General features: G+C 42.0%; 1 protein-coding gene across 8 annotated transcripts in view; it reads left to right on the plus strand.

The window, feature by feature from the left end:
* csmd3b (CUB and Sushi multiple domains 3b) overlaps positions 1-13,134 on the plus strand; it is a 313,453-nt gene that overhangs the window by 249,941 nt on the left and 50,378 nt on the right. For all 8 annotated transcript variants that reach the window (XM_027011676.3, XM_081700305.1, XM_081700321.1 and 5 more), the window contains 8 exons: positions 869-973; positions 1,895-2,013; positions 2,168-2,237; positions 6,872-6,988; positions 7,295-7,504; positions 8,269-8,457; positions 8,981-9,158; positions 11,442-11,587. In XM_027011676.3, the coding sequence (XP_026867477.2) occupies positions 869-973; positions 1,895-2,013; positions 2,168-2,237; positions 6,872-6,988; positions 7,295-7,504; positions 8,269-8,457; positions 8,981-9,158; positions 11,442-11,587 (1,134 nt within the window). The remainder of the gene's footprint in view (positions 1-868; positions 974-1,894; positions 2,014-2,167; positions 2,238-6,871; positions 6,989-7,294; positions 7,505-8,268; positions 8,458-8,980; positions 9,159-11,441; positions 11,588-13,134) is intronic.

The raw sequence follows: 13,134 nt of genomic DNA on the forward strand, positions 1-13,134 counted from the left end.
TTTGTTCATTTTGTTTGTTAGTTTGTTGATTTGTTGTATATAGGTCAGGGGCACTGCATGTTTATCGATTCAAAGCTAAATGTGCCAGTACTGGCTAATTTTCAATGGCAAGTAAAATTAGATTATAACAAACAGCCACTGCCCCTTTATGATGGAGCTTCTGTGTGCCACCTATGGCCCATTGATTAGTGTGGCTTTTGCTAACAAACAACAGAGGCATGTTGGTGCCAAGCAGCCACTGGAGCCAGTGATTAGCCAGGGATGTTGGATATGCATCTTTTACTGGCTGGGAGGACAGTACTGGCTTTCACTCTTCTACCACTGCCTGGACAAGTCTTAGAACAATAGGCAGCAATAGAGAGATGGACAGAGTGGTGGTGGAACAGCACAGGAGACTGTACCACTCTGTGGATAACTGCATAAGTAGGAAGAGGTCTGCTACCAAGTGACATTTTAACAAGATATATCCATAAATTAACAAGGTCCATTTAGATATGCATTTATGACCAATTAGATCCATTTAAGTTGTAGTAGAAATTCTACCATAGGGGAAACCATTTTTGTGTAAGTTCATGAATGGGTTTGTATGATTTTGCTATGCTGAGTTATTTTTGTTCTGGTAACTTTATAATGGATCTTGTAAGTAAAAATATCTGCTTGTTCACTGCAGAATTTATCAACACAGTAGTATCTTACTATTGTTTGATTTGTGCCTGAATTTAGCAGTAAAGAGGTTTAACCTTCATCTTTAACAGCCTTTAGCATCTTTAACAGCCTTTAAAGAATTTCAACTTTTGTTACCCTATAAGTGCTGTCTTATAAAATACATTAAAGGAAGAAGGATATATTGCTATTGCTTCTGTTTCAGGGACAACCATACCACAGCTGCTGAACAGCACATCTAACAACCTTTACCTGAACTTTGTATCAGACATCAGTGTGTCAGCAGCAGGCTTCCATCTGGAGTACACAGGTACAATCAGAGAGCAGTTTCATGCCTCCCACTGAAATCCCCCAAATTCATTGCTTATTGAAGAGCTAGGCTGCTGTAGAGACAGTGCTCATCACTGTTGGCTTGTGATTTTTACCATAGAACAACTAAATAAATAAATAAAAACCTTACCTGCAAATTATTTGGGATGCAACTTTCCCACATTGTCATGTATCAGTGTGCAAAAGGGACAATGATTGTCAGACCAGTCGTGTGACGTCGAGGCGAAGCTGCATGTCTTCCTTTAATTTACATTTGTATGTTTTTCTTGACCAATCCAGTTTTTTTCTTTAACCAAAATTATTCAAGCCTCGTCTCTCATAAGGTGATTTGACCTGGAAATACATGGTCATCTGCTCCCTCATGGATTTCCATTAGTAGAACATTTAAGGACATGTTTTTTCATGATATAACAGCTAGTGGCAGTGCCTTGGCCTAGCTTCACTCCCTCAGGCCCTTCTGGCATGTACTAAAATGCATGGAAATGGCACAGGTGAGCCAAGGCCCCTAATTTTACCCCAGAAGTTGGCCACATAATCTGGCTGCAGGATGATGTTGGACCACACCTGTTCTACACAAAAACCTGCCTGGCGTCTGTATTTGTGTCTATAAAATAATCTGGAGAACAGCACCTCAGTGTTTGGAGGCTATGAATGTCCTCATATCCTCAAAGGCACTGCAGTACAATGGGAATAGCAGCCTGTGCTAATGCTGCACTTAAAAGCCAGTTTTCCAGTCACTGATTTACAGTCCCCACTGAATGTACAATTTAACTCAAATCTAGGCTTAATTCAAGTCCAGAGACCATCCCTAAGTAGTTGCCTAACACTCATGAATTGTTACCATAACTATCACTACTGTTCAGTGGTGATTTCAGTTTGAGATCATTTCATGTGTCCATAGCAATTGGTCTTGATTCCTGCCCGGAGCCTCAGACCCCTACATATGGGATTAAAGTGGGAGATCGTTATATGGTGGGAGATGTAGTTATGTTCCATTGTGAGCAAGGATATTCTTTACAGGTAATTATACAGTTTTTCACATTTTCATAAGGCTACTGCCACATGGGTCATAATCACTTAAACGTTTTGTTTTATTCAATACAAATTTCAAGTGTAAATTGGTGAAAATGTAATATTATTTTTATAATATTCATTTTCTGTTGTTTTCCAACAGGGAAATGCTCACATAACTTGTATGCCTGGGCCAGTGAGGAGGTGGAATTACCCTGTACCACTCTGCCTTGGTATGGATATTTAATTAATATTTAATTAATTTAACTCCACGGGTCAATTATATATATAACAGTCCAACTCAGTCTTAAATCACTGACTGACACTGACATTGAAATTTTCTCTAAGAGCAGACTTAATCTCTATCTAAAAATCTTGCTCCTTTGTAAGTTTTTGAGGCCCCTCCGCCTAAGCCACTTGCTGGCTGGAGGTTTTTTATATTTTAGTAAACTGGTCATGTCCAGATTCTTGGTTGTGATACATTACAAGATCCCATAAAAAGGAGTTTCAGTGTAATGTTGGCTTTATTGGGACACACTTTTATACCTCCACTGTATCCTTGGTTTTTGGCCTTAAATGCAGAGTATGTCAGAGTTTCTGTGTGATCCACTGAAGAACATTGTAGTTGATGGTCTGCTGTTTACTCTTGTGGCCTTTTTTATGGGAAGTCTCATCGCATGGCTGAGATGTGTTTTATTTGTCTTTCTCATGCTAATTGTTTAAGCCACATTGAAGCTGAAATTGCTGAAGTGGCTGGCTCAATAATTAAGCGCTCGGCTGACTCCTCATGCCTTTAATAAAAACAGTCGCAGAATCCCGCTAGATTAATTTTTTTTAATGCTTATTTCCAACTGTTTGCTGTTCAGCTCAGATAAGCTCTTGTGTATCTCTGAGGTGGATCAAATATAATATACATTAATGTAATCACACAAATAACCAAAAACATTTTTTCTTGATGACTGAGTAGGTTACATGGAGTGGGTTTTACTGAAATAAATGAGGTTAATGTTATCCTTGGGTAGACTGACAAAATGCTCCAAGTGAGTGAAAGATTATCCTCTCATCTTTTTTCAAGGCTGTTTTAAATCATAATGGAAGCTAGCAGAGCTAATTCTCAACAGCCCAAAAAAGCACATACCACTTAAAATTCATTATGTACTTTTCTCCATTGGCAGGTTTTTGCAGGAAATATTCATATACATTTTTTTTCTTTTTTTAAACACTAGAGGAACTGCAAATAAATCAGACCCATGGCAGGTTTTAGATGAACTCTAATGTTAGGCAATTTTCACCAGAGAATCCCCTCTAAAAGTGAACTCTAATCCAAGTTTTGACTTAATACATTTCCAGACAAACAGCCCACAGAGTTGAATTAATCCAAATTAATTAAAAGTATCAAAATGATAATGATAACCACCAGAAATAGTATGATGAGCAGATGGCATGAGAGACCAAGGAATTTTCTTTAGAGATAAATGTAAACATTTATGGAGACAGAATGTATAAATGATCAGTGACAGCTGCATGCGCTTCAAGGTGCAGGGGAGTTGGACTGGAATCGTGACAGCTTTACACGCTGCCTGGCATACGGCACCTGATGGACTAGAGCATTAGCATGTGCAAAGAGGGGTAAACAAAAATAATGAAGCTGATCATATTCACTATAATGGATTTGTAGGGTAAAGGAGTGCCAGGCTCCTCTCCTCGTGGGAGCTGGGTGTGGCCATTTCTATTCCCTCCGCTGATCTTTTGTGAGTCTTCAAGTCCAGTTTTACAGGCAAAAACAAAGAAAACTAACAAGGGCCAGCTCTGTGTGTGTGTGTGTGTGTGTGTGTGTGTGTGTGTGTGTGTGTGTGTGTGTGTGTGTGTGTGTGTGTGTGTGTGTGTGTGTGTGTGCGCCTGTGTGTGCCTGTGTGTGCCTGTGTGTTAGTGTGAGTGTATGCATGTGAGTGTTTGTGTTTATCTACTCTGAAAGCTCTTGATTTCATGCTGCTTCACATGGGATACTAAATTGAGATTTTGTTTTGCTGTTGATTTGATGTACCAGAGTTTTCACTCTCAGATGCCATCAAGCCTTCCCCTGTTCCTGGAGCATTGCATGTGCATAGCAGGGTCTTCCTATGAGACCACTTCCCTCTCTGTTCTGCACCCAGTGGATGCTTTTGAAAAGTTTGTGGCTGATCAAGGATGCCTTGTTTATCTTTTCGGTTCTCTAGGCACGTGTCTGATTGTCTTTTGTCCCTTGTCCTGTCTGATTCCCTCTAGGCTTTCATTCCTTTGGAGGTGTGCTTTCATTACTGAGATGTGCACTCATACCCCCTATCTTGGCCTCTGCCAAAGTTATCCCTCTCGGATGGAACTTTTTGACTCTGATAAGCCTTTTATTGTAGCAGGAAATTTCACTGCTTTCCTTTTGGGCAAATCCTTCACTGTCACATCGATGATGTCAGTAGTTTTTGGATCTTCTAAGTACAAAACAAAAAGCAGCAAAAAAATTGTAATTTATATCAGAATTCAATCAGAACCCAGCAAGTAGCTGTTCTATTTGTTCCTGTTTAACACTTCACCACCCTGCTTTAAGGTGTCAGGATCTGGACTTGCCTCCCAGCTAGTTAGCATTAGGCTTGCCTGAGAATAAGCAAGATGTAAAAAAATGGAGGGCTATGCTTGTGACAGACAAGGGTTAAGCAGGATGCAGGGATGAGGCAGGCCGAACATAAATATACATTTTATTTACACATGAAACATATACATCTTAATACAGACTACTTGGATCAAACACCAACAACTTTGACGATACAAAACGAGACTTATATACACGCATGACAATTACATACAACAGGGATCAGGTGAAAGACACGAGAGGGTGTGGCAATACAGACACACAGACGCGCACACACACAGACGCGCACACCCAGACTTGAGGAGGGAGGGGCCGTACCGTGACAGAGCCCCCCCTCAAGGGCACAACTCCCGGTGCGCCAGCCTACCGGGCCCCAAGACCAACAGCAAAAGGTGACGTTGGAGGACCACACAACTCGCCACGGGCCAGCGCAACAGGGTAGTGGGGGGAAGGACAGGGACCAAGACGGTGACAGACAGGGACGCACACACTAACAGGCACAGACACAAAGGGGAACAAAGCGACCGGTACATTTAGTGTAATCGGGACAGACACGGTAACAGGGACAGGCACATGAACAACACCACACATATTCACTAGTCCGGGGAAGGGGGGAGGAACTCCAGCCAGTCCCCCAGTCGTTGGCTGGGTCGGAGACCAACCAGCCTGGCGGGGAGTGTCCCTCATGTCGACTGTCCTGGTTTCTGCACATGGGTGTCGGGACACGCACCAACTGTGTTGCCCAGTTCTGGTGCGGGTACTGGTGCCTCTGCTTTTTTGCCTTCCCGAGGCTTCGGCATAGGCGCATGTACTCTAGGGCTCTTCGCCTTAAGGGGGGGAGTGTGCTCATGCGACGACGACGCCTCCCTGCTAGCCAACCAGTTTAGCCTGCTCGCTCCTGGGCAGCGTGCCCTGGGCGGAGCCTTAGGTGCTGGAGGATCCTTGCTCTGTGAGCTTTTGGCATCATCGTGAGAGGGAAGATGCCTATGAGGGTCTTCTTCTACCTCCATTGGAGATTCCTCCTCACGATTGGAACCCCTTTCCGACCACAGACAGATGTCACTGCACTCCTCTGTCTCTCCGTAATCCGTGTAGCCCCTATACACGTCCAGGCATGGGTCATAGGACCCAGCAGAGTCCATCTCCGAGTACCGGTCCTCTTGGTCCGGCTGTTCCCCATAGCACTCTGCAATGTCCGATCCCGGGCTGTACACAGGGCCCCCCCAAAATTGTTCAGCGGGTTCCTCCCTCCCGGTAGTTCCTTGGAGCAAGGCCAGGATGAGGGAAGGCCTCTCCACTGGACAGTATGAGTCCACAGAGTCCGACTCCGAGTACTGGAAGTCGTTGTACCAGTCCAGGTTGCCTGCCGGGGTTCCATACGCCTCCCCTGCTTCCACACCTGGATCTGCACCTGGAGTCAGGAGGGTGCCCAAGACCACGGGAGACTTCGCTGCATGTGCTGTGGGAGGGCGTTGACTTCCCTTCTTTTCCTTCTTCTTTTTGCCTTTCCCAGGCATCCTCGGTAGGTTGGTGTTTCTGTGATGGACAAGGGTTAAGCAGGATGCAGGGACGAGACATGTCGAACATAAACATACATTTTATTTACACAAGAAACATACACATCTTAACACAGATTACTTGGATCAAACACCGACAACTTTGATGATACAAAGCGAGACTTATATTCACGCATGACAATTACACACAACAGGGATCAGGTGAACGACACAAGAGGGTGTGGCAATACAGACACTCAGGCGCGTGCATACACACAGACGCGCACACACAGACTTGAGGGGGGAGGGGCCATACCGTGACAATGCTAATGTCCCAGCTGGAGGAAATTGATCTGTTACTATGATGGATGAGCTGTATTCCATTTGTCTGAAGCCTGCCAGGCCTCTATGAATAGCTGTTATCTAATGGTACAGAAATGTATGGCAAATGCTTTGTGAATCATCCTCAAGACTATATCTTTGTATTATGTACAGTTTGTGATTCAGTTGGGAACTGAGTAAAGGATAGCAGTGACTGATGAATGGAAGGTCTGCTGATTGAGATCAACACAATCATGGTGTTTGGCACTGATTGTCTTTTATAAGTCATGCTAGTTATAAAACACTCTTTTATGAATGTCAACAGATAAGAAGCACACAATGTATTACATAATTATTAACACCCACATAAGGTGAAAATGCCTTTTACTTTCTTTTCTCTCAATATTAACATTGTTCTTCTCTACAGCTCAGTGTGGGGGGTCCATGACTGAAGTGAGCGGTGTGATTCTGAGCCCTGGCTACCCTGGTAACTACCCCAGTGGACTTGACTGCACCTGGACTGTCACCTTACCCACTGGCTTTGGTATGCCTAAATTTTATGGGACATCATTGGTTTATGAGGAATATTGTTGCTTTTTATTTATTAGTTCATTAGCAATGTGGCAGCCTTTTATAGTTAATTTGCTGTATTCATTGTTAGAAACATATATAGATCGAAATTGAAGCACTGTATCCATTACTGACATTTATTACTGATAAAAGTATATTGCAACAAAATCAACCACAGGGTGGTGAAGCAGAACATAATTATTTTCCCAAGCACGCCTCAAGAGTTCAAGAGGGTGTAATAACTATGTAATATTGCATTCTTAAATGTCTGTTCAATTAGGGATCCACCTGCAGTTCCTGAACTTCTCCACCGAGGCCATCCATGATTATCTGGAAATCAGGAGTGGGCCTGCAGAGACCAGTACTGTAATAGACAGGTTCAGTGGGCCGCAGGTTCCAGAGCCTCTGTTCAGCACCACCCATGAGACCAGCTTCTTCTTCCACAGTGACTACTCACAGAACAAACCTGGATTCCATATTACCTACCAGGGTGAGGGCCACCTCTGTTTATCTTGCTGAATAGGGTCCACTTCACAGAGAAATGCTACATATTCTTAAGTAGGAAAGGCTATATCACTCAAAATTAGCCAACGCCTAATAGTGGTAATTCATCATTTATGTTCTTTTAAACAGAATAAACCTACAATGGGAAGAAGCTGGATCTTTTAATGAAGCTCATCTTTTTAAAGCCATGCACTTCATGCATGTGGAGTTTTCTAACCATTCATTTCATTTTAATCACTATCATCTGTTGGCTGTCATGCCTTGTTAATTTAAACATTTAAATGGTAAATGTTCACATCTTTAGTCTGAACAAAAGTGACATTTCATTGGGAGAGTGTATTACATGAAGCAGGACACTGCAGGGGAAGAGCATATTCTGTCTCACACATTCAGTGCTTCGTCTTTTAAAGCCCCTAAGCCTCCTGAGTCTCAGGAGTGAAAAAGACATGTTTCAAGCACGTCTTCCATGCTAACAGCCAGGGTGTTGGAGAGTTTTGTATTTTATGTGGTTTTAGTTGTCATGTGGACACAAACTTCTAAACTGTTCATGCATAGTTCAAGTTCATTTACATAAACATGAACCACTGTTACTGTTCAGCTATAATTACTACAGTTTAGATGAAAAAAGGAGGGTTATGAAAGGGCTTTGAAATTTGTGCTTTACAATAGTGTGGTACAGTTATATTTTGCTCATAGCCCTCAATAGCACTCTGTGTGTTTATGCTGCTGTTGTTGTTTTTTTATCTCCAGCTTATCAGCTGCAGAGCTGTCCTGACCCTCGACCCTTCCGAAACGGCATTGTGATTGGAAATGACTTCAGTGTTGGTATGACCATATCTTTTGAGTGTCTGCCAGGATACTCTCTCATTGGGGAAATCTCTCTCACCTGCCTTCATGGAATCAGTCGCAACTGGAACTACCCTGTGCCACGTTGTGAAGGTGACCATGCCATAATGTCACATTAGACTCTAACATTCTGATTAATTGTCTCTACCTTACCTTTTAATAGTGTGCTCAGAAGGGTCAGGGTCTGCTATAAAAAGAGGGCATTGCTCCATTCAGTGCAGTTATTGTGTTTTGAAATTGAATGACCCCAGTTTTGTGTGCTTGCTGTTTTTCATTTGAAACAGAAATGAAATCTGTCATTATTTGGTCCTTATCTATGAAATTCCAAGCAATAGGCTGACATAAGGAATATGCTTAAGGTTTCAATTCTCATTACCTCAGGGATATTATAAGCCTCAGGGATATTATAAAACTCTTCTTTTAATGCTAAATGCTGGCATGTGTCCCTGTGCTGAAAGCAGCTGCCCCTTGGTTTATGAGTCAACCTTTTTCCCCATCCTTAAGATTGAAGTTATAGGTAAATGGCCAATGTGTTACATTTGCAGAACTTTTAATTTGTAGTTGTAGTTTAATAAGAAATGGTAAGATCATTCTGACTTCTCTGACCCCTATAAAGCTTTATGCGGGGGAAACATCACCTCCATGAATGGTACCATCTTCTCCCCCGGACACCCGGCCGAGTACCCCAACTTCCAGGACTGTGTGTGGAGTGTGAGGGTTCCCCCTGGGCATGGCATCTACATAAACTTCACTGTCCTCAGCACTGAACCCATCTATGACTACATCACTGTGTGGTAAGAGCTCGAATGCATCCCACTAATATGTCATGGTAATGGTATACTTAATAAAGAGTCAATTAATATTCAACAGTCTGTGATCGATAGCAAGCAGCATTGTCAGAGCAGGTCTCTCAGCTAATAAAACATGGTGAAATAGGCCAGCTCTGTTGAGATATTTGACTGATTGTGTGACTAAAAGAGTTAATGGACATGCAGGCCTGATTTGAGCAGCAGGTCTCTGTTGGCCTACAGGACTTCCATGAAAAGAGCAGAGTATCTTGAGGGCATATCCAATACTACTCTATTAGCAGTCCTACATGACAACCCCATGTGTGTTAGGAGGAAAACTATGTTTTAAAACATATCTTGAGTGCTGCCAGCTAAGTTGTTTGTCACCCAGCTTGCCTGAGTTATTGTGACACAAATTATTAAATAATCTCTACATATTTTTATGAAAATAAAGATCCAGCCTTGATACAGTGAGATCTTGCTAAAGGATATTCTGCCAACATTTTCTTTCTGTAATAGGATTAAAATTCCTATATTAAAGAACTGGGCTAAAAGCTTTATTTTGTTTTAAAAGTGAGAATGGGAGCTTAAGAAACTGCTCATGAAATATTTGTTCCTGAAAGTGCTAGCATGAAGCTATGTCCTCCATTTTGTTTTCACATTCAGACATTTGGAGGCTTAATTAAACAAATTTTTTGAATCTTTGCATTTCCCTCCTAATTTGCATTCCCTTTTGCTCTAAGCTTTGACTCTCCCAGTAGGAAAAAGCTTTGCCAATTAGATGCACTTCTGAGTTATTACCATAGCTACCAATTAGGCTTTGTGGGAAAATAGCTCATTTGGTATGTTGCTATTATCATACAGATATATAGATATCTCTAAAGAAAAACTGGTTCCAGAAACACTAATTCCAAGGATTTTAAAGTCAATACCAACGAAATGGCAATGATTAAAGCAACATGAAAAGTGAACAATTAAATACAGCAGAATAACAACTTAATCCATGCAGTTCCTAAGATTTGTAATTCTATACTAATGCAAATCTGTTTTATAGCTAGGCATGCAGAGAGCTGTAACATTTGTACCTGCCCATTATGGGAAATGTCTTGTTTTGTGGGAATGGTGCAGAAAGACTGTTGCTAGGTTAGACTTGCAGCTGCAGGTCCATGCAGCTGGCTGGTTTAAAGAGCTGTGCTTTTTGAGTAATTGTTCTTCATAGTGCCTTGACACTGCTGTTGCATGCTGTATGTTATGATGTACCGAAGGAAACCCAGTTTGACTCTCAGTAATTAATGTCTATGGAACACTCTTGTATTAAAGGTCCTTTTTTTAAGAGAAGTTCCAGGGGGTCTTTTTATTTATTAATGCTGTATGCACATTCTCCCCTACCGGTTGCTTTAAATAATGAATCTTATGCTGATGTGGAGAGTACATTACTGATTTTTTTAATGCTGTCCCTCAGTTTCAGATTGTATTTATGTTATTTGTTTCAGCATCTCTAAACCCCAAACTGTTTGGAAAGCCACAAATGCACACACACACACACACACACATACACACACACACACACACACACACACACACACACACAAACACTCACTCACACACTATCCTTCATCTCTCACCTCTCTCAGGATACTGCGTCAGCTCCTTAGTGTGTTGTACCTACTGGCCATCTCATGTGGTAGAGGTGACCTAGATAAAAGACTATTTGCAAGCTCATTAGTCCAGTGAAATGGTACATGGACAAAAAGCAGCAGCCTCTTCAATGCCAGCGTGTTTCTGCTGTGCTTGCTCAGGCAGAGCAAGGACCCCCAGTCAAAGCCACACCATATCTGACATGAACCATCAACTTGGCTTTGGGGTCCAGCTTAATTTTTACACTTATCTGGTGCATCCAGATGTCATGTTATGTTTGAACAGCATTAATCTCTGAGCCAGGAATCTGTAGTCCCATGTGTCTCAATTGACATTCTGGGCACAAGTACCTTTAACCATCAGCCAAAAAACCATCTTAGCTCTCTGAAACTGTTTTCTTTCTGCTAAATGGTATAAGATACAATAACAACAACAACAACAATAATAATATGTTTGCATGGTATATATAAATTACTTTAAATATACCTTTGTACTATAGTATATAATAGATAAATAACTACAGAATACCTTTATATATTTCAGCAGTGTTTTGTGGGAGTTTAATTAGAAACCAGTCAGTTTTGAGTCATCTTGCCTTTTATTCTAGTTCCTAAAGAAAGGTTTGGCTCTTTTTATTTGTCACTGTAACAGGGATGGACCAGACCAAAGCTCACCACAGATTGGCCAGTTCAGCGGGAACACAGCCCTGGAGTCAGTCTACAGTACCTCTAACCAGATCCTCATCAAGTTCCACAGTGACTTCAGTGGTAGTGGCTTCTTCGTGCTGAGTTACCATGGTGAGAGATTCAAAATTGGCCGCATCCTTTTCCCGCCTTATTCTGAAGTGGCTAAAGCACATGACTCACAGATGGTTATTGTGTGATATACAGCACTTTTGTAGATTAGCACTCATCCGTGTTGTCCACATGTATGTGGGAGACACTTGGTGTGCACACAAACTGCAGCAGTGAATAGTGGGCACAGAGGGCACCTACACTGATTGTATTGACATAAACAGATTAGGCAGCTGAGCAAGCAGCCAGGGCTGATCACTGTCTGGCTGTGTTTATGATATGCGACATGCTCCTGTATCGATCCTCGGCCTGCGGAGGCCGCCAGTCGCAGCTAACAAGTCCCACAATCAGAGAGGCAAAAGGCTTAACTGGTTTTCCATACAGCTGTGTTTATACATCCCAGATATGGCTGTATTTTCAGACTGTAGATTCAGCTGTGTTTATGCATTGTAGATATGGCTGTATATTCACAATGTACATACAGCTGTGCTTTCACACTATAGATACATCTGATTTTTCAGACTGTGTGTTACCACTATGGACTGTGGACATTTTATTTCGTTTACTAATTAAATGCAATATATTTACGTTAGTGATTCAGATTTGAAATGTATTTCAGTTATTTATTTTCATTGAAATAAGCCCAGGTTGGAAATTGCCTATACATTCTATAGCTTTTGATACACAGTTGTAGCAAAGAAAGGCTCTATGTTTACAGTTATGTAACCAGGAAGGTCTCTGTAACCAGGGAGGTAGTTTTTACCTAAATAAATATTGCTTTTATTCCATTTAACTTAGAGTGAATGAGACTTTAACAACAAAAATCACCTATCAGCCTAACAGTTGAGATTTTTATCTGATTTTTCGTATCTTGTCTAATCAGATTGCAGCATGGGAAATTTCCCTCTCCTCTCCCTACTGCTTTAAACAGCACATATCGCCAGTGTGTCCCAAATCATCTTAGAAGAGAGTCTTCACAATATGATCAAGAGGGCTAAATGCACTTGTGAAAGTGCTTGCATGCATATCAGTTTTATTAGGCCTGGTTTAATCAGTTAATCTCAAAGGACATCAGCAAAGCACCTGGGTGTCCATATCGCAGGCGACACCCTGGTTTAATGACTTCAGTCTGTCACTTTATTCACAGCCAGAAGAAACACTGCTGGAGTAAAGAAGCATGTCTAGTTTCTTTTGCATCCCTCCCTCCTGAGCTCTTGCTTTCTGATTAGAGAGGGAAATGAAGAGGCTCTCATGGAGGCTAATAGGGAACTTCAGTGCATGGCTGCCAATGAGATCCTCCGCCTCGGCTCGCCAAGCCACCCTTTTTGTCGCGCTTCCATGTTTTCCGAGCAGGGCTAGGAGCGACCCTCATCAGCACACAGAATGGGCTGCATGGAAGCCCCGCCCATAAGTGCACCTTAATGCTTGTTTCAGGATGCAGTGTTGTTTCAGCACAAACATCTGAAGCCTAAAAGCCAGCAAATTCATTAAGCAAGATGAGGCAAGGTGAGGCCAGCTCGTCACCTTCCAGCTCCTCTCACCAGCTTGGC

The sequence above is a fragment of the Electrophorus electricus genome, chromosome 2 (genome assembly GCF_041902795.1).
Source record: "Electrophorus electricus isolate QZ-2024a chromosome 2, ASM4190279v1, whole genome shotgun sequence".
Classification (NCBI taxonomy): domain Eukaryota; kingdom Metazoa; phylum Chordata; class Actinopteri; order Gymnotiformes; family Gymnotidae; genus Electrophorus; species Electrophorus electricus.